The sequence below is a fragment of the Halichoeres trimaculatus genome, unplaced genomic scaffold, assembly GCF_033239565.1.
Source record: "Halichoeres trimaculatus isolate MK-OKI-2021-1 unplaced genomic scaffold, fHalTri1.1 fHalTri1_scaffold_24, whole genome shotgun sequence".
Lineage (NCBI taxonomy): Eukaryota > Metazoa > Chordata > Actinopteri > Labriformes > Labridae > Halichoeres > Halichoeres trimaculatus.
This window is the reverse complement of record NW_027437202.1, coordinates 6,892,667-6,913,958: the sequence shown is the minus strand read 5'-3', so window position 1 is coordinate 6,913,958 and position 21,292 is coordinate 6,892,667. Positions and strand designations below refer to the sequence as shown.

The 21,292-nt window shown below is 45.1% G+C and overlaps 2 protein-coding genes and 1 long non-coding RNA gene across 9 annotated transcripts in view; 2 read left to right on the top strand and 1 right to left on the bottom strand.

Moving 5' to 3' along the window:
- dgkza (diacylglycerol kinase, zeta a) overlaps nt 1–8,926 on the top strand; it is a 36,999-nt gene extending 28,073 nt beyond the window's left edge. For 3 of the 6 annotated variants that reach the window (XM_074664176.1, XM_074664173.1, XM_074664174.1), the window contains 10 exons: nt 262–302; nt 1,415–1,557; nt 4,458–4,547; nt 4,631–4,687; nt 5,343–5,392; nt 7,163–7,203; nt 7,289–7,409; nt 7,483–7,519; nt 7,659–7,758; nt 7,871–8,926. In XM_074664176.1, coding sequence (XP_074520277.1) covers nt 262–302; nt 1,415–1,557; nt 4,458–4,547; nt 4,631–4,687; nt 5,343–5,392; nt 7,163–7,203; nt 7,289–7,409; nt 7,483–7,519; nt 7,659–7,758; nt 7,871–7,987 — 797 coding nt within the window. In that variant the 3' untranslated portion in view covers nt 7,988–8,926. The remainder of the gene's footprint in view (nt 1–261; nt 303–1,414; nt 1,558–4,457; nt 4,548–4,630; nt 4,688–5,342; nt 5,393–7,162; nt 7,204–7,288; nt 7,410–7,482; nt 7,520–7,658; nt 7,759–7,870) is intronic. The other 3 variants (XM_074664179.1, XM_074664177.1, XM_074664178.1) reach the window with 2 other exon arrangements.
- Nucleotides 8,927–9,327: 401 nt separating this feature from the next.
- LOC141785744 (uncharacterized) lies at nt 9,328–10,870 on the bottom strand. Its single transcript, XR_012597562.1, has 3 exons — nt 9,707–10,870; nt 9,529–9,613; nt 9,328–9,435 (listed from the first exon to the last, which is right to left on the bottom strand). It is a non-coding gene; the product is annotated as an uncharacterized LOC141785744 (long non-coding RNA).
- On the top strand, nt 10,751–17,109 carry mdka (midkine a). Of its 2 annotated transcripts, none has more exons than XM_074664202.1 (5): nt 10,751–10,862; nt 15,569–15,645; nt 16,029–16,196; nt 16,389–16,550; nt 16,636–17,105. In XM_074664202.1, the coding sequence occupies exons 2-5, from the start codon at nt 15,570–15,572 to the stop codon at nt 16,662–16,664; spliced, it is 435 nt and encodes a 144-aa protein (XP_074520303.1). In that variant the 5' UTR covers nt 10,751–10,862; nt 15,569; the 3' UTR covers nt 16,665–17,105. The 2 variants fall into 2 exon arrangements, with proteins under 2 accessions (XP_074520303.1, XP_074520302.1); XM_074664201.1 differs by lacking the exon at nt 10,751–10,862 and adding an exon at nt 14,210–14,343 and having other exon boundaries at nt 16,636–17,109.
- Nucleotides 17,110–21,292: the final 4,183 nt, after the last annotated feature.

The following is a 21,292-nucleotide window of genomic DNA, read 5'->3' as shown; positions in this document are numbered from 1 at the left end:
TATTTCACCCTGAACACACCATGATCTGATCCCAGCTTGTCTTGTTACTCTGCAGGTTGTCACACTCACTGTAGCTCTCTGTGTAATTGCTGCAGCAGTGGAGAGCCGAACCATGTCCAAGTTAACAATGATGGAGGCAGAAGAGCTTTTAGCATTTAGAAAAGAAAAAAAAAAAACAGGCGCTGAATTAAAGAGCAGCTGTTCAGCCAGCTCGGGGAATATTCCAGTGTTAACTCGTGTTCCTGTTTGTCTCTCTTTCAGCCACGACGGCCGATCGTTTCTACAGAATAGACCGAGCACAGGTGAGTCTGTCTCATCCTCACTGGAGGTTATTTCTGGATCCTGTCAACAGCGCCTCTAAATATATTCAATACCTGACCCGCTGAGGTCGGCTGTCATGAAAACCTTCAAGACAGCTCCACACAAACAGCAGCACCTGTTCACCTGTACACCCACTGATAGCTGGATCCTGCTCAGGCTCGTGTTTGTAATCACAGAAATGCTCCCTTACATGTTTTTAAATATTGGGTCCAGTTTGACATCTTGGAGTTTTGTCACTGGAAGTTAAAAAGTTTGAGCTTTACAGTCGTAACGCAGTCTTAAAGTTACTGAATAATGAAATGAAAAAAGCATTCACCTGTGCAAAACTTTCCTGTCAGACTGAAGCAGAGCCAAACTCCCCTCTCCCTCTCGGTGACTTCTCAGGGCTTATGTAAATGCTGCAGCCGTGTTAGCAGATGTCCGCTGCTTCATGAGCCTGAAATGATTCAGCTTTTTTGCAGCTGCTTAATTATTCCACGGTGCGGGCAGTGAAGGCGTGTTTGGCATATTGCTCTGACATGTGGTTCAAACAGCACAGGTACAGAAAGCTTCTCCGACTGCGTCTGACTGCGTCTGACTGCTGAGCCTTGTTAATATTCCTCTGGCTGCTGGTTCAGAGTCAGAGTTTAGTGTTGAACTGTCACAGGCTGAGATATATTCCTCTGCCACTTCCATCCACATGTACACGGCTCTGTGGTGAAACGACACCGCGCTGAATCTCTCGTCACGTGCTGCACAACAACCAAAGTGATGAGGTTCTCCAGGTCAGAGAAATTTATGGTTGGCCTGACATAAATGAGGCCAGATGGAAATCTATCTGGACAGTCGGGATTAAAACACATCTGCCAGAGCAAATAAACCAGCGAGTGCAGCTTGGTTCGGTTCCCTGTGTGGGCAGTGTTACAAACATACAAGCTGCTCTGTTCTAACATTGGCTGTTAGATCCTTTAATGCTGTTTAATTGGGACAATTTGCCAAAAATGTATTCCAGTTTCATTAAGAGGGAGGATGCAATTCATAAGAAGCATCAGTGGACTCAAGGAAGTGTAATTTCTGCCAAAAATGTGAAGAAATGTTTTTTTTTCTGCTTCAGGAACACCTCAACTATGTGTCAGAGATCTCCCAGGAGGAGATCTTCATCCTGGACCCTGAGCTGGTTGTGATGGCATCAGTCGGGACCTCCCCATCCGCCATGCCTGACCTGGTTAACGCAGCGTCCAGCATGGAAAACAACAGGTGAGTAGACACTGATGCTGATGCTGCCTCCATCCCTCTGAGGATTCAGCGCTGCAGCCTCAGTGAGAGTCACACAGAGTCACACACAGGTGCTTTAGTCACCTATATGTACAGTATATGATACAGTATACGTGACTGCTGCATATTTAAACTTCAGAGCGCTGCTCCACAGTTTGAGTCGTCACAGAGCTGGCGTGAAGAAGGGCTCTGAAGTGTGTGTATTAGTGTGTGTGTGTGTGTTTAAAAATACATGAATAATATTCTATCTGTGTGTCTTCTCCTTCTGAAGAAGAGAAGGTGTTACTATAATGTTATCCACAGTGTGTGTGTGTGGATAACAGATCCCTGCTCGCCCTGCCTCCATGTGAAATCCTTTTAACCACATTTACACACAGATTAAATTTTCACCTGGAGGAACCTGTTGGTGCAGCTGTCTGCCGAGCGAGGTGACGTTCGTTATTTAATTATTTCAGCTCGTTAACGTAGATAAAAAAAAAAATAATTACCCCAATTATAAAAAAACAAACAGACAGAAAGCTTTCAGGTTGTTAAATCGCTCACGTGATGTCATCTGATCGTGCTCTTTTGTTACCGTGATGAATGACGGTTATTATCCAAAGCGGCCGGGCTGACCCTCGTTAACAGCTTTGGGAACGTGTTTACAGACGCTCTGAGACGAAAGCGGAGCGATGTGACGGCGCTTTAATAAATAAATTAAGAGCAGGGCTGATACCAAGCGCTAACGTGTGAGAATTAGCGTGGAGAAGAGGAGCAGGTGTAAAAAAAGTAACAGGTACAATGTGAGCACAGGCAGAGCAACGCAACCTGCTGATCCTGACAACACTTCCCTTTGGCTACATGAGTGTGTGTGTGTGTGTGTGCACGTGTGTGTGTTGGCGGGCTGATTTGCAATGCTGAGTGCACTGAGTGGGAGGATGAGGAGGAGAGATGAGACCGAGAGGCAGGGGCCGAGAGAAAGAGATGGGTTTGGGAGGAAAAGATAGAAAAACAGAGAGAGGGATGGAAAGCATGTCAGCGCGCTCAAGAGTCACACCAATCTGCCGCACTTAGACACACACACACACACACACACTCACACATAAACAGAGTAGCAGTTTGCCCACGCAGGGCCAGAGGTGAACGTTATTCCTCCCACCATAATTACCTCTCTCCTTCTCTCTCTGCTTCTCTCCATCCCTCCGTCTCTCTGACCAACTCGCTGAAAGACACCTACACACCAAACATTCCTCTTTTTCTTTTTTTGCTCCGCTGGTTTCTGAGCTGATAGCTTTGCATGCCGTCACTTTACTCCCCGGCATCAGGTGGAAATCTGTCAAAGCAGACGAATCGGGGATCTCGCTTCACGGGTCACGAGAATGTGAGGAAAACAAACCACTCGTGTTTGGCTCGTTATGAGAGACGCTTGGAAATTTCATCCAAAGAGTTTGAGTTTGAGCACAGAAAGAAAAGGGACAGCGGTACTTTCTGTAAACAGCAGAGGGCGCTGATGTTTTCAGCTACCTTTTTTGTTTTTTCTTCCTTCTGTTTCTTCTTCTTCTTGCTTTTTTGTTCACATTCCTGTAACTTAGGCCTTAATTACTCCTCTCCTCATCTGCCACCTCTGCTGTAAATGTTTGCTCGACTTAATGCGTCTGAAACAGTTTGTTTAAGGTCAGACCTGATGGTTAAAAGAAACATGGCGCTTTCAGCGAGAGCTGGTCTCCAAGTGTTTTTCCGAGTCCTCAGAAGTGTTTTCCACATCACTGAGACTTTATTTTAAGGACACTTAAGGTAAACACGCTGCACGCCGTCAGACCCAGGTGACAGGAGATCCAGAGGTCAGTAAAATCTCCACAGTGACGTTTCACACTGCGCCGTGGACGTGGGTGACAGTTTTGGCGATAATAGGAGGCAGCAGCAGCAGCGTGAAGCTTGTTTTCCTCAGCAGCGAGGAACAAATGGCGCTCTCTGTTTGTTTCCCAGCGACGTATCAAAGCTCTGACACTGATAACTGAGACGTAGGAGGAGAGCTCAACTCCAAACCACGCAGACATGATCACAACAGACTGTTTAAAGTTTACTTTCGCTCTAATCACCAGAGCTGCCACACAAGACGAGCCACAAAGAGAGGGGAGGTTAAAAGCTGCTGCTGCTGCTGCAGGACCACACGTTTGTAGCAGGAGTTCATTATTCCCCTCACATGAAGCACGCTGTCACTCCAAACATCATCTGATCACTCCGTCAGAGGAGTTTCTGTCAGACACGGCCTGGAGAACGTCTTTGTGTGTTTGGACGGTGTGGGCAGAGGAAAACAAACATTTACACCCAAGAAGCGGCTCTGACCTCCTCTTAAGAGGCGTGTGGATATAAAAACATTATGCTAATTCCACCTCTGCCACGCTGTTATTATCCGGCTCCCCAGGAGAGGTCAGTTTGTGACGCTGGAAACACAAATAAAGAATATTTAATAAAATCTGAGCGTGTGCCACAGCCTGAGTCAAACCTGGACCACCTGCTCCAGGGTGATCTTCATGGGGGTGGGACTTAGACCTCTAGGCCATCTGCGTGTCTCATTTTGAAGACCTTATGTCAGACTTTCCTCCTTCTCTGGTTCCTCCTCCACTGCTTTCATCCCACTCAGGCTCATTATCTGCTGTTTTAACTCTTTTCTAACCCAAACTTTCAGATAAAGTTTTTTGATCATAGCTTTGGCACCGTGACAACAGCAGGCATCATTAAAGTTGTTTTTATGGACAAGCTGGCAGAAACAGGCAGAAAGAGTTAAATTCATCCCTTTTTTTTAAATCATTATAAACTATCTGGAGGTTGAAGCAGAATGTCGCCCCTCGGTGTGTGAACTTGCTGTGGATTGATCATGTGTCCTCTGTGTTTTGCCGTAGTTCCTCCCAGAGGCAGCGGGTGAACAGCGACAGCTCTGCAGCTGAAGCTTTGACCAACAACACGGCTCCTGTGCCCAGCAAACTCAGCAGGTCGGCACACGAAAATGCTCCATTTTATTTGTTTCTGGATGAATCTGTGTTGAAACTTGTCTCTGTGTTGTTTTTTTTTGCAGGGCGGGGTGTATCCATCGCTCCAACACCACTGCAGCTGATTTCAAACCAAAGCTGAGGTCAGTTCACAAACATTTAGCTCTGGTTAAAGCGATGACACAGGGACACAAACTGACAGCTCAGGTGTGTGTGATCACATCCCCTCAGCGATGAAGCTGTTGCCCCTTCATCCTGACATGAAACACTCCTCAGCAGGAGGCGTGACGTGCGTTTAAAGCTGCTCCTGGCAGTTTGAGGTTGATGCGCCGTCTTTGGGTTTTCATTCATTAAGTTCCTGTGTTGTTGTCTCTCTGTCACTCCTCTCTGCTCATTAAAACACACCAGCAGCCATTAGAGCCCCACGGCCTGCTCGTTAAAACACTGTTGCTCCGACAAAACCGCTACATGTGTTATTTTCAAACCCGAACATCACTGTTACAGTCACCTCTTCTTTTTTATGAACAGACCAGAAATCAGATCATTTTTCCTCCTGAAGGATGCTGCAGCCTGCGCCAGAAATCTGCAGGAGCATCAGTCATTTTTAACCCTGGACGTGTAAAAATAATCCTGGAAACCCCCTTTAAAATCTCCAAATACTGTTCAGCAGAGTGTGTTAGAGGTTTAGAGTGAGCATGGAGGAGTGTGTGTGTGTGTGTTTGAGGGGTTTTAGCTCTGCAAATGGCAGCAAATGTAGAAACATTAAGTGGCTGAGCAGCTCTTTCTCTCTGTGTGCAGGATGGACAAGAGCTCCAAAGTGATGGAAACAGAGAAAGAGAAAGAGAAAGGTAACACACACACACACTAACACACACATTCAGTGATTTTAGATTCATGTGAGGACCTTGAATCTTTCACATTTAACACTCAACGTCTTCACTGCTCCCTGTTTCCTGTACTGTATCTGACAGGTGTGTGTGTGTGTGGGGAATAAAGACAGGTGCGACAGCCTCTGTATCTCCAGACAGATTGTTTTCTTCTCTGACACATATTTTTTCAACCTCCGTCTCCTCGCGGCTCACTTTGCATGCTGGGAGTTTTCTCTTCTGTCAGCTTGGCGCTGCTTCTTCTTCTCTTCGGGGACTCGCGTGTTTTCGCTTCATGATCTGGTTCAGTCGTCTCTCTCTCTTGGCGGGGAGTTTGCCAGCAGGTTGTTTTGTTTGATTCCACTTTTTTTTTTGGAGTGGTGAACACAACCCAGTTTTCTGAGTGATTAAAGCCGATATGGAAATCAGCCTGAGTCTGAAACAGCAGCAGCAGCAGCAGCTAACGAACAGAGCAGCTCCTACAGACAGACAGAGACAGAGGTTTAAAGGACAGCTCCGCTCTTATTTAACTGACACACACACGCAGACAGATCCCATAAGGGTCAGACAGGCTGACTGCGTCAAACGGAGGAGCTCAATGAAGCAAGTGACGTGTGTGTTTGTGTGTGTGTGTGAGAAAAAGAGATATTAATCCATGGTTTATGCACACACCGTTTCATGAGTCCACTCCTCCCTTTATTCCTCTTCTTTCCTTTCTCATTTTGCTTCTCTCCTTTCCTTCTTCTTGTCCTTCCTTTCTTTTCCCCCTTTTCTTCTTTCTTCCTTTCCTTTCCTTTTCCATTCCTTCCCTTCTTTCTTTCCTTCCTCTTCTCCTTTCATTACTTTTTTTCATTTCTTTCCATCTCTCCTATTTCTGTTACCTTTTTTCCTTCCTTACCATTCCCTTTTTATTTCTTCCATTTCTCTTCTTCTCCATTCCTCATTTCTTTATTTTTTCCTTCTTCCTTTTTTCTTTTTTCCTCTCCTTTCTTTGTCATGTCTTCCTCTTCCTCTTCCCTTGCATCCTTTCTCCTGTCCTTTTTTTCCCCTTACTCTTCCTGTTGTCATTTTGTTTCTCTCCTTTCCTTGTCTCCCACCTTCCTCTTCCTCTTTTTTCTCCTGCTCTTCTTGTCCTTCCTTTCTGTTTCCCCTCTTCTTTCTTCTTCCTTTCCTTTTCCATTCCTCCCCTTCTTTCTTTCCTTCCTTTCCTTCCTCTTCTCCTATCTTTCATTTCTTTTTTCATTTCTTTCCCTCTCTCCTTTTTCTGTTCCCGGTTTCTTCCTTTTCTCCTTTTCTCCATTCCTCATTTTTTCACTCTTTCTTTTCCTCCTCTTTTTTCTTTTTTCCTCTCCTTTCTTCATCATGTCTTCCTCTTCCCTTGCTTCCTCTACTCTTGTCTCCTTCCTCTGTCCTTTTTTTCATTCCTCTCTTTGTGTCAGTTTTTTTTTCTTGTTGTTGTTTTTGATTTGTCTTGAAGCCACAAAAGCTCTTAGAGGTTTTTGAAGTCTGCTCTCTCTCTATCTCTGTTATACACACACACACACACACACACACACAGCAAACCTAACATAACTGGATTAGGACTCGGCTATTTAGAGGGAGATAGTGAGGTAGAGCAAGAATTGAGGTCAGACTAATAAACATTCATCTCATATGTCGACGCAGCTTTATTCCCTCTGTACACACACACACACACACACACACATCAACCTCTGTCATTCATGTGTTCATCGCCTCTGTGTCTCTTCCCAGAGCTGCTGATGGAGTGTGTGAAGAACAGGGATCTGAAGAAGGTGAGTAAGGTCTCGTCCTCTTCCTCGGTGCTCTGGACGAAGGTTTCCTGTTTGACTGACTCCTTTAACTTCCTGTCATCACCAGCTGCAGGAGCTTCACACGCAGGGAGCTGACCTCACAGCGCTGGACTCCTCAGGCTGCACGTTACTTCATCACGCCGTCAGTGCGGGGAGCAAAGAGATGGTCCGCTACATCCTGGACAACAGTAAGCAACGACAGCCAATCAGCATGGAGCGTCCTCTGAATGTTGACTAACAGTCTGCTCTGATGTCTTTCAGCTCCCAGTGACCTGCTGGACGTCACCGAAAAACTGCAGTGAGTATCATCTCTCTGGCTTTGAGATGATGTCAGACTTTTGTAGTCCACACACACACATGCACACACACGCACTGAGCAGCAGGAGGCCTCAATCCCACAGGACGTTTGTTTCACACTCTGTTTTCTCTGTGACCAGGGGGGAGACGGTTCTTCATCGAGCAGCGTCTCTGTGTCACAGAACCATCTGCCACTATCTGGTGGAAGCAGGAGCCTCACTCATGAAGACCGACCTGCAGGTGGGTGATACGGAGGGGGGTCTCAAACATCTGGTTTTGGTTTAGTCTCTTGAAGACGTGGATGATGATCTGGTCTCATGTTGATCAGTAATCTGGTTTCTGTCTCCATCAGGGGGACACTCCGAAGAACAGAGCAGAGAAGGCTCAGGACGCCGAGCTGGCGGCGTACCTGGAGAACAGACAGCACTACCAGATGATCCAGAGGGAGGACCAGGAGACGGCTGTTTGACCGCTTCAGAGACTCTTTACACCCAGAGAGAGGACCATGAAGAAGCTGAGAGGAGTTCCTCAGAGAAGCTGTGCCAAAGCCGAACTTAAAGACAGAGTCCCTTCATGATTCTTCAGTTTCCGTTTGTCATAAAGCCTGATGGTGTAACCATGACGACAGATGCTGTGCCATGATGGTGTGAATGTTGGGACTGAATTTCATATCAGAGGTTTCCAGGAACTCATCAAGAAACAAGGAGAAGTCTGAGACCTGTTCACACTCAGGAAACGTCAGTGCTCAGCTCTGAAGCCACATCCTCCTCACGTCAGCTCGTCCACCTCAGCCGTCTGAGAGAAACAGGAAGAAGACGCTCCTAAGTTTGGAGCTCATCCTCTAAACACTGATTTGCTGTGGCCTTGATTTGCACTGAGCAGAGTTCAACTGAAGGAGGGAAACGTTAGATCACGGACCAAAGCACTGACAGAAGAAAGACGTGGATCAGAGACCAAACTGCTGGACTGACCATCACAGATAAAGATGATTTCACTCTTATCTTTCATCCCCTTTAATTATTGAATATTTGTTGTTTTGAGTGTATTTGAAGAAGATTCAGGATGTGATTTTGTTGAAGATGATCAGTGGTGTCTGAGTTTCAATCATTTATCAAATGAACAGTATTTAAACCGATCATTAACAGGAAGATTTCACTTCACAGATCTTTCAATTTTGACCAAATCTAATGTGAATCTTTATTTTTTGTCACTGTGGGGTATTTTTAGAGTGCAGTAACATCAGATTAGAGCAAATTATCGCGTGTGATTATGTGTACACTCATTTTGACGTTAAGGAAAATCATGTTTTGAATGTTTAAAGGATTCTTTTGACTGAGTGTTACCTGAGCTGTGTAAAAGGGAACTTTTGGTGATGAAAGAAAACATTAAACTGAAACGTTTCTTCTAATCTTTGTCATCTTTTCAAGCTCCTCCCATTGGGCGGACCCTTACTAAAATTTAAATAATGGGAGGGGAATTCTAGGTGTAATTATATGCAAATTACATGCGCATCTCATTACGCAATGTAATGAGATGCGTAAAATTTTTGGAGTTTTCTGGTTTTTGCTCGCATATCATTACACCATGTAATGAGATGCGCATAAAATTTACATCTCATTACACATGTAATGAGATGCGTAAAATTTTTGGAGTTTTCTGGTTTTTGCTCGCATATCATTACACCATGTAATTATATGTAAATTGGTATGCGCATCTCATTACATGGTGTAATGAGATGCAAAAAATGGGATTTTTTTTTTTTGTGTGTGTAGTGTACTTGAACAAATGTGAAAATACTTTGATTGCATACACAGTTTATTAATGTTCCAAAAACATTTTAATGACAGCTCAGTTCAGCAGGTAGATGTCCAAACTCTTTTGTCCTATCTTCTTCCACAGCAGGCTACAGGAGAGCTCCTGAAAAAAAAGAAAAACAAGACATTTAGCAAGAAGCAAGCAGACAAACACACCAGAGACAAAAATAGGCAATAAAATCAGCCTTGAACATACCTTGCTTAATGACAGCTCAGTTCAGCAGGTAGATGTCCAAACTCTTTTGTCCTGTCTTCTTCCACAGCAGGCTACAGGAGAGCTCCTGAAAAAAAAGAAAAACAAGACATTTAGCAAGAAGCAAGCGGACAAACAATCAAGAGACAAAAAAAGGCAACAAAATCAGCCTTGAACATACCCTGCTTCCCTTGAAGGTCACTGTATTTCCTGGTTCTCTTCTCCAGACACGTTGTTCTCTGAAAAATCTCAAAAATGGCTTCTCCTTTCTTTCAACACTCTTACCTCACTGCACAGCTCCTCTCAGACGCTCCTCTTCCTCAGCTGAGGCCTCCAGTTAACGAGCATGGTCCCATCAGCTCACCTGGTCTCATCAGCTCACCTGCACAAACACACACAAACCAAAACAGAGCTTTAACTACTCAGAGTTTGAAGACCAACCATGACATTTGTTGAATAATCAATAAAAGGAAAAGTTATCCTCTGAAACAAAGCAGACTTCATTACGTTCACTGGAAACAAGGCAGAGTGATCGATGAGGACAGAGAGGTTTAAATATCATCCTGAAGATCGATGAGAAAACCTGTTTCTATTCTTAGAGTCAAACCGGGTCAGAGTTGAACGTTTCTTCTTGTCAGAGAGACTCCTGCTCACCCTGTCAGGAGTCTAATCTGCGTGTTATCCTTCGTCTATACAGTCTCTATAGTACACAGATCCATCATGAGAGGTGAATCTCACTGAGGCTCCTGTTGACTCTCCTTCCTGTGAAATCTCTGTTCATTTAGCCGCTGACATGTGAGCGCTGATTCCTCCTGAATAATGTAAGCGTCAGTTCAGAGGTTATTTCTGCGTCTTTGATCAGGACGGTGACACTCTGCAGAACGCTCTCACGCTCATTTACAATCAGCAGGAGAACATCAGCGGGGACAAACACTGAATCTGATCCTGCTTCAGCAAAACCTGTGGTGATGAGCGGTCACTGCAAAAAAAAACTTGGAGAAACTGTTAGCTCTCATGTAGATCTTAAATCATGGCTTTAAGATGAACGCAGAGGCGTGGATTGGTTCAAAACCCACAGAAAGTGAAGATGCAGACCTGATTTTGTGGAAAATGTTACGACTTGTCTGGCCTGCTGTGTGAGTCAGTTTGTGTGTGTGTGTTTTTGTGTGTGTGTGTGAGGGCGAGGGGTGAACGGGGCTAATGTGACCAGAATGAACTGGTTTGGGAGACAAAAGCAGGGGGTGAGGGGAGGTGCATGAGGGAGACACACAGGAAACACAAGAGAGACTCAACTCTTCCCCTGAGAGGCTTTCTACGACCGACCGAGCGCTGAACAAGTAAGTGACTGACTCTCTAACCTGAGATGATTAAAGCTGCAACAACAAACAGGACGATAACAAACAAACAAACACGGCTGATTCGGCTTTATCTCCATCCTGATGCTTCAATTCTCACTCTTAGACAAAGCAGAAATTCAAAGTTAAAGTTCGGTTTCAACTTTTTAAAGTCGCCTCGATGATTTCTCATCTTAACACCCGAGAAAACCTGCATCTGTGTGCATCACACGCCGTGCACCCTTCTTCTTCTTCTTCTTCTCCTCTGACCATTTTTTGTTTGCAGCTGATAATCTGCCCACCGGGTTTTATTAGACTTTATGTAATTGTCCCATTTTCTGAGCCCTCTCCCCACAACTCCAACTCTGAAATACTGCAACTAAAGCGCATCCACACACACACACTTCACTGTGGCGGAGAGGCGTGTAAATTTGGGGAAATGTGTTTATGCAGATGCAGCACTTTAGCTTTTGTAGCATATTTCTGTTGCTGGAAATGTTCTAATGCATGTTTTTGCTTGCTGCTGATAAAAACCTTGTTGTTGTGTTTTGCTTTTAGTATGTGGGACATTTTCAGGGTGTGTGTGTATGTGCCTGTGTGTGTGTGTGTGTGAAAGAAAGGTAGAGAGGGCAGACAGATGGGAGCAGGGCAGGGAGAATTAAACATTATTATTAGCTTTGCTTTTTCGCTGACAGAGATAAGTGAGCTGTGGCTAAGAAGTGGAGCAGAGACCAAGACGGATGCAGCTTCATAAAAGTTAATTGTCGGACTCTAACGGGCCCAAAGTGAGTGTTTATGAGCCACAAATTACTCTCTGGATTGCAGCTGTAAATCCTGAGGTAGTGGGCTTAACACAGAGGGGAACAGGTCTGAGGAATAAAATGGTATATAAGAGGTTTAGTGTGGTAATCGCAGTAAAAATGAAGCTGCAGTTCCTGGAGAGTCCACTTGAGGCTCACTCCACTCAGAGAGGTCAAAAACTAAAATCTCAGCAAGTTTGTGTCTTAACAGAATACAATTTAAATGCACCTGAAGAGGCAGAAAAAGTCTGATTTTAAGATGTTAAAAGTCAGAAATGACAGTAAAGAGTAAAAAAAATCTGATGACGCTGAGGCTGGGATGTTTTCCAGCAGCTGCTTCACATTAAAAGCCTCACAGGAGATCAGAAGGTATCATCCTCTCTTTCCTGGTAGGCTTTTAGTGTGAAACATCTGTGGGAAACGCTGAGTCATGGCTGCACAGAGAGCAAATTGAGTCGGAGATTGTGGTTGGTGACTGCATCAGTCCTGGAAATGACACAGGAGAGTCTGAAGCGGGGTGCATTTTAAATCATGTGGTCTCTGGCGCTTTGAAAGGACTCGTTCCAGATGTTGCTGCACGCTCTGAATCAGCGGGGCAGCAAACAAAAGGGACTGTTCTCTCTGTACCTGTGTGCCGGCTCGGGAAGGTTTGGGAAAACACCAAATTACAAACAAAGTGTTGAAGCAGTGGAAGCTGAGTTTCCACAGAGCTGATCGTTGCATCAGCGTGAGACGTCTCTGCACATCGTCTCTCCTGTGTCTCCAGGCTCTGCCGTGTGGTTAGTGGGTCAAACAGGAACGTATAAAAGTCATTTCCACTCGGCTGCTTTCCGAAATCCCTAATTACAGAGTCAACAGCAACACACACTCAGACACACACACACAGCTCTCCAGCCTTTATCCCCGTCCTCCTGCTTTAATCATTTTGTCAGAAACTACAAACTCGAGCGGCCGTGGACTGAATTAGTCTCTTCACACCACACTCGTTCGGCTTTCAGATCAAAAAACACAACATGCCACAGAAATTCGTACTGTCAGCACTTTCATTATGCAGCCAGCGCGCAGGCATGTGTGTGTGTTTGGGCTCAGTGATCAACTGCGACTCCTGGTCCTGTTAGATGAGAGCTGGTCCGTGCTAAATGCCAGCTCTGCAGACATTCAAATTAAAGGTTATTTGTTGTTCTCTGGGTCTGTGCTGCACACAAAGATCTCCACGTTTAATAAGGCGGCATAAAACATGACCCTGCTTAAAATGCAATAAAGAGGAGGTCAAAATAACGAGCTGGCCCTCTTCGTGGATCAGACTATGGAGCAAAGTTACCATGGTCACCGCTCTGAACAAGACAAACTTTCCAACAATGCACATGCTGAACATAAAGCTCATTGCGACCTCGCTTTAAAGCAGGAACTACACGACTAGAGAGCTGTTAGAGTCAGTGTGGATTCACTTAAAGAGTTAGAAAAACGTCTCCTCTGCTGGTTATTTCTGCTTGTAACGTCAGTCGCTGAAGAGTAAACAAAGCTTTGCTCCGACTCTCTACGACGCTCAGATCATCACCACTCTGAGGAAAGCTCCTCCTCATGGTGCTGAGAAAGTCAGAGCCTGGTGTCAGGACTGTGTTTAGTTCCTGCCTTAGAGCAGACGGACCTCTCAGCGCTGACAGAGATAATCAGAGCAGAGAGAAGAGAGTCACTTCAGGGAGTTTGGGCTTTCTCTCTCTGCTGACCAGGGTTTCTCTCTCTGATAGTGCAAGAAAAACACACCCTGCAACGAGAGGAGGATTCTTCTTTACATCTTTAAATCTGTCTCTCATTATATCTTTTTATCCTCGGACTATACACAAGATGATTGATATCAAAGACCGCAGAAAGAAAAAGATATTTCGAATGAAGTTTTTCTCTGAGGCGAGCAACAATCAAAGTCTGAGGAAACATCTTGAAGAATTAAAGAGGAGTTTAAGACTCAAAAACTCAGCCCATGTTTCGCACTGGGACTCGGATTCAAACAGCTTAAAGAAAAACCAAAACACAGAGAAGTATCTGCAAAAAAAATATCAGATTACTGCCGATATGTGGCTAAGCTACCCTGAAAACTGGAGGGACACTGATGGAGCCGATGAAGTCCACCTGGAAAGGCAGAGCAGCAACTCCTGCATCCTGTAAAAAACCATCTCTGCTTCATGAATGACAGGTTTTTCCTTTCATCGTGAACCTTTATGTGTTTTTAATCCTCAAAACGTAAAGCCTACAGGAATTTATCTGAAAGACTAAACAGGAGCAGGACCACGTTTTCAGTATCACACAATAAACTCCCAGAGATAAAATCCTGTAAACCAGAGAGAGCACCAACCAACACACCCACACACACATATACACACAAAGAAGCCCTGCAGTGTGTTACTCGTGTGTGTTTCTCGGTCACTGACTTTGCTGAAAATGAGATTGTGTATTATGGATAAAAGGCTTATGTCAGACTCTTCTCTTCCCCTCCTTCTCGTCGGTGTGGGCGGCTCTTCCACGCCATCCATCTTCTTCGGAGTTTGTTACTTTTGGAGCTGACTCGTAATGAACTTGCCGAGCTCTTCTGTCTCTCGCTGGTTTACATTCTTTGAAACTTTCCTCTTTTCTTGTGGGTGTTTTGTGAAGCTTTGCATCCCAGACGCGGCATCGACTCGGCTCCGGCTGTGAGATCTGTGCTGTTATTTTCAACATTTAAACACTTTTCAATGGCTGCTATGAAAAATTCAACGTGCAGACTAATTGGCTGAATCAATCAGGACGGAGTGAGCACAACATGTGCTGGGGTGTCACATGGTGTGTGTCCTGTAGCATGTTTCCTCTGCACAGAGCGGAGACGGCCCAGGAGGAAGCACTGCTGTATATTTAACGAAAGGAGGAGCACACATGATGAATTTAGGGTTTTGAACTTGATAATTTCACAGCTGAATGCTCTCTTTGTCGGACAGATTTGAGGAGAAGCTGGCGTTTGTTGGGAGACTCGATTAGCGTAAAAGTGGGAAAAGTTTTTAAAAAGCAAACCAGCTCAGTTGATTTTTTTATCGACTTAGCCTGAAAGTGCTGGCGAGGTCAGAGTGGCTTTATGTTATCTGCTCTCAAACAGAAGGAAAGCGTCAGGCAGCTTTAAGGTCTCTGTTTCTTCACTTTGCTCTGACACGTTTGTTGTGAAAAATGTGCTGCTGTAAGCGATCAGCTGACTGTTATTAACCTCCAACCTCAAACAGGATGATCGTGACCTTTCACCTCCACCCTGAGCCCAGGAGCCGGTTGTTGGCATTTGTGGAGGCTGATCATTAAACGTACAAAACTTCAGTTTGAACGTCTCGTTTTGTCTCATCAGCTCGCAGCCGTGTGATCACTTACATCTCTGTGAAAACCCTCCTCCTGCGTCTGATCTTCACCCAGGTCTTCATCATTTAAGCTCCGCAGCCATAAATGTTTTCTTCTCTCCCCCTTGCTGCTTCAGTTGATCCTGGAGAAGCTGGTTCTCATGGGAGACTGCTGTGGGGCTTTTCAGCTGAGTCCCTGGACAGGTTATTAGAGCAGCAGTGCATAATTGCGGGCTGGTTGGCGTGTGAAAAATCTGCTCCAGCAGCTCGCACTGTAACAGGAAGAGACGTCTCTGAAATGATGCTCTCCACTTCTGTATCTGTTTCATTTGTGCAGGACTTTTTTAAGGGGAGCACAAAATGAATGTGATGCTCTCCCATCATGCTCCTCTCTTCCTGAACACAGTCCAGTTTCCAAACTCTGCCTGCTGGATGTAATTATGAGCTGTAACAGCAGCGAGCAGCAGATAATGACTCTGTGATCCACCTTCAGGGTCAACTCTTAATGGTTTCACGTATGTGACGCTCTTTAACGCTGGTGTTTGTGTGTTTGTTTGTGCAGGATGAGGGCTGCACTCCTGCTGCTGCTGCTGTTAGTCACTCTCACTGTCTGTGCAGCTGGAGGCAAGAACAAGAAAGGTGAGATTTGCTTCTCTTTTTCTTTCTCCTGTCACGTCAAATCAAGTCAGGTTTGTTTGTGAAGACTCAAATCCACACAGAGGATGTTTTGTTGCTGCAAAGTGAAGACGGAGTCTGGAAAATGAGGCTGTTTTTGGGGCTGGTGCGCCCTGCCTCTCGCCTATCTTTCTGTTCTTCCTCGACTAATAATAAAAAGTCGGCTGAACGATGATCTGTAGGTTTCATCCTCACACCTGGCTGCTCAGGTGAGTGGCGCCGAGCCTCTGGGAGCCTAATGAGCTCCACTCCACCTGCAGACTGGTGAGACTGGGCGGCTCTGAGGTGTCACTGGTGTTTGTAAAATATTAAAACAACATGTGTCCAAATATTTATCCTGTCCGCAGAGAAAAACAAACCCTCGCTGTCCGGGTCAGAATGCACCGACTGGCGCTATGGCAACTGTGTCCCTAGCAACGGGGACTGCGGAGCGGGGTTTAGAGAGGGGTCATGTGACCAGCAGACCAAGAAGATGAAATGTAAAGTGCCGTGCAACTGGAAGAAGGACTTTGGAGGTAACACACCTGCACACACACACTCACACACACACAGGACTTTAATATGTGCTGGATTCTGGGGTCTGGTCTGAATGTAAACCGTCTCTTTTGCTCCCATCACACGATCCAAACAACAACACAAACACCTGCAACATCATGATGCAACGCGGTGAAGCAGCCTGCAGACGTGTCCTGTTTCTTTTCTCCTAGCTGACTGTAAGTACCGCTTCGGTAGCTGGGGAGAGTGTGATCCAGGTACTGACCTGCGCACCAGAACCGGGACCCTGAAGAAGGCTCTCTTTAACGCCGAGTGTCAGACGACCATCACCGTCTCCAAGCCCTGCCCTGGGAAAACCAAGACAAAAAACAAAGGTGACACAGGCGCTCTGACTCCTGAGTGACAGTGAGACCTCCTCTGCTCATGTGCATTAACACTCCTCTGTCTCTGTCTGCTCAGGAAAGAAGAGAAAGGGTAAAGGAAACTAGAGGAGGTGAAGAACCTGGAGGGGCAAACACGAAGAACAAACAGACATGAAGCAATCAGCTGTTTCACTTTCACAGCCACGTTTCCACTCACGCTTTCACTCTTATTCTGGTTTTCTCCAACACACACAAAAAAGACGATATTCTGAAATTTGTTCTCAGTGAGGCGCCATGTCTCTGCCAAATCTTTGGTAGGATAAATCCATCTGGGCGTCTAAACTTGGAGAAGGAGCAGTTTTAACTCCCATGTTGTTGTTGTTTCTGGGACTGGATCGTGTTTTAATCTGGGATGTGTCGGTTTTATCCACAGAGCTGTTGACTTTGAGCTGATTCTGGCTCGGTTTACTAACGTAGCTGTAGCTCTGTTTGATTTTAGAATATTAGCTTGATTCTCCTTTTTTCTGACCACATTTTCTTTCACTCTGTAGAAGGTTTGAAGCTGCAGGATCTTTCCTCTTTTTGCTTTTGGTTATTAAAACTTGAAAACAAACTCTGAGACTGTGTTTTCTTTTGTTGTGTCGACAAACCTTTGCGTCAGGAGAGAGGTGTGTGTTCAAAGTTTTAGTGGGTGTGATCTGGTGCCATGTCACTTTGATCGGGTTTTAATGACCTGAGTTGGCTGTCACAGCACAACACACACATCACGTACACACACAGAGATAGATGGTGTGTCACTCTCTCTTTGATGTAGCGAGGAGAAGAAAGCCTCCATCAATAAATAAAGAGCGTACAGGTGCCATGATTTATTTCTGCGATCATCATTTCATCCGTGACTCCCTCTCCTAACGTGAGCTGTTCTCGGGTTTTTGACGATCTTTCAGGACAGATTTTGGATTCAGCGCGAGGAGGATGTTCAGACGTCACTGTGTTTGATGCTCTGTGCTCCTTACGTCATGTTTGATGGGGATGTTTGGGTGAAGTCTAAAAAAATCTGCTGTTAAGCATCATGGATGTCTGAAGCCGTGATTCCCTGGCTGTATATCTGAATGCTTGCACTGTTCAAAGCCCTGACTGTACTTCATATATCTCGAGAGCGATTCACTCCCTCTCCCTCACACTTGGCGAGTGTGTTGCTGAGGACCCGAGGGAGAGCCGTGCTGAGTTTGAAGTCGATGAGATGAGTAGTTCTCAAGAACGCCTCAAGCAGGACTCTTGGGGCCCGAAAAAATATTCCCCGCACTCGGGTATTAATAAATCTTCAAGAACTAATTTTAAGGTTTATTTCATTTTTTATTTTGACTCAGCTAACTGAACGGTCCCTTCAGCACACAAACTGTTTCCTCTGAGGGTTTGGTTTGGCTGCTGGTCACAGGTGCACTCTTCTTCAGGAAACTCCTCCAACACCAGGAGTGCTGAGAGTGCTGCACCTCTTTCTACGCTCCTTCCTCTAATCTGCGGCTGACTCCAAACCTCTGATAAAGCACTAATGGAGGGGATGCCTGCCTTCTGAATGCTGCAGGAAGGAAGAGGAAATAAACGGTACAAAGAGAGATGAAACTAAAATAAAGCACTGTGAGGCAGCCTGCAGGGAGAGGGAGGAGGACAGGCTGCCAGGGTTTACAGACTCTGAGAGGACGGAAACCCAAAGGACGACTTATCTCATTTACTAATGAGCAAAACCCTGTCAACACTTTGAGAAGAATTAGCTGAAGTTAGAGACACTGAGGATTTTCACAGTGGTGAAAAAAGCAGAAACTCCCCTGACCGCCTACGTTCACTGACCATAAAGAGGCCTGTAACCAGCTGCTGCTCCAGGATTGATGTTTTCTGGCTCCTAATCACACTGAGCAGCACTTTTCACTTCCTTATCTGAATTGATGAGCAAACTGTAAACATGGGCGATGGTTCAGAGCCAGAGAAGTGATTGTGTTTTTATCTTTCTATAGAAGAAAAACCTTTATTATCATCAAAACAGGCACAAATGTCACGCTGATAACTCTGAGTTTTACAGTCCTGTCTGCGTATTCAACATCTGAAGTTATTTTTTAGTGTGCTTTCAAAGTGGATGAATTACTCAGGCTTTGGCACACAGATCGACCGCCTCAGGGCGCAGAGCCTCGGGGCGACGGAGCTCCGTTTTCACTGAGTGTCAGCACGTTGGCAGTAATTTGATTAATGCAGATAAAACATAGACGAGTAAACTGTAATGATCAGAGGTTTAATGGAGAGCTGGCGTGAAGGAGGTGCAGTGAAGGCAGGATTATAGAAAGATTTCAAAATAAAGCAAACATCAATGGAAGGGGAATAGCCTGGTCTTCTTTAAAAATGTAAAAAAAAAACACAGATTAAAGTTGTTGCTCTCTGAAGCAGGACGCTGCCGACACAACAACGAAACTCAAACAGAGCAATCCGTCCTGTTTGAGCTGTTTTTTGTTTTCATGCCTTGAGTTAATCCTTGAATTTTATAACCCATTCCTAAAAACATGCCTGCTGCCTGTGCAGAGGATGAAAGTGGTCGACTGGATTGGCAATTATTGAGTTTCTGCCCTCGTCCAACCACCATGTCTCTCTCCGCTTTGTGCCAGAGTAAATAATTGAGGCCTTTGAGTTGCAGCTTTTGTAGAGTTCTGAAACATGCCTGAGCTTTAAAAACCCGTCGTGGACTGAGTGATTCTCCTCATCCTCACAGCCAGCTGTCCTTCAAAGCCCCAAACGGCGGTGATGGACCTTTGGTGTTAGAAATGTCAGAGTCTCAGGGTTAAAGCTTTTGATAACACTCAAACCTTGGAGCAGCAGTAGCCCCTGAGGAGCGCCTTTTGTCATTTGAGTGCAACTCTTCTCTTCACGTACTCTCCATGAAGCAAAGGCCCACTCCACTCTCCTCGTCCTGAGTGTCTGAAAACGCTCTCTGACGGACGGACCTTTCATCAGAGCTGCATGTTGGACACGTGCCTCTTTCTCAAACACTTGAAAGTAACTTTGAAAAGATGCTAAACCAAACTTATTTAACTAAAACTATTTTTTTACAGTGCATGGATTGATAATAGCTTTAACACTTCCTCTCACCCCACACTGATGCTTAGAGCTGTTAAAAAATACAAATATTGACTCAAACACGGGTATAATAACTGGAAATTACACAGACTGAGGCTCTAATTTGTTCACTTAAACCGTTTAGTTAGAACAAGACTTAATTTAATTGGTTTAAGTGTGTGTGTGTGTGTGTGTGTGTGTGAGAGAGCAGGAGCAGTGATTTTTTTATCTTCATAACGAGACCGAGAGTTTTCAGCCAACTGTGATGATGATAATCACAACTTCACCATGGAAACACACAGCCTCTCTTCTCCTAACTCTGTTCGGTGTGTGTGTGTGTATGTGTGTGCGCTTAAGAACAGTGGCTCTCATTGTTTTGTGTTGTGTTTGTGTGAGATTCATAGGTGTCGATTTTCTCTCAGTCTGTTCCTCCCAGACGAAGTCAGAGGTTAGACAGAAAGTGATGATTAAAACCATCTGCTGCAGAAACTCAGCTGAATTGTACCCACAGTGTTAACTTAACCGTCTGTGAGTGTGAGTGTGTGTGTGTGTGTGTGTGTGTGTGTGTGTGAATAAAAATAGTGTGCAATCAGGGAGAAGTTGTGCAGATCTGATTCATTTCACTGATTTCTTAAAGACCTGCTCCTCCCAATCTAGGTCAGCTCTGATGTTCTGATCTCTGCGCTCCGTTTCATCGCCATCCATGCTGGCATGAATGATGGGGCGTAGCTTTTTATCTGTGTTTCCATGGTTACAGTGTGATGTTGGGATTACAGTTCAAGTCAAGGCGGGAGGGGCAATCCCCGTTCCCACTCCACGGCTGCTTGGTTGATTGAATAAACGTGTAACAGGGACAGTACGGTGCTGGGATTAAATTTCCATTTAAAGCAGAAGTCAGGGGTTGTGTTTGGCGTTTAAAGAGGGGGTATCAGTTCCGCTTAAATCTGTCCCTCTGGTGCCACAGAGTAGGTAAATTAAAACATTTCCAAACCTGAACTGGCAGATTCAGTATTTACCTTGCTGAACATGTGGCTTCCTCGTCTCTTGCTGCCTCATCGGACACCTGGATCCATCCCAACATCCTAAACGACAGAAAATCAGAATGAACTCATAGTTAAGCCTCCACGTGTGGATCTGAATCACAGAACACACCACACAACCTTTCCACAGCTTGTGTTTTTATTTGCAGTACAGCTTTGTATCAACACAGGTTGTTTCTGATATATCTTTAGTACATTTCATTTAAAAAGTCATACTAGCTTTGTAATGTGTGCGGCGGTGCGTTCTGTTGTTAGAAGTGATGCCTCTATTCAGATGTTCATTTACACGAGGAACACGGAGGAAGAACAAACAGCCATAAAAGCTTGTACAGAGGGAACAGGAACCAAAGAGAAGGGAGGAGATGATGAGGAGGTTCAGAGTAAATCAGCACTTATTGACCGCTTTGTGGTCATCGTGGGAAACGTGTTTGAGATATCGCTTCATAACTGGAGGACCCCCCGTCTCCAGACTTGACTTTAAGAGGTTTCTGAATAATTCAATAATTCACCTCCAGCTCCAGAGGCTGTCGCACTGGATTCACCTTCAGCTCAGGTCTGGTGGAAATTTGTGGAAACTCTGCGTGTTTGTGCTCAGGGGTCCAGTTCTCCTAAAATGAA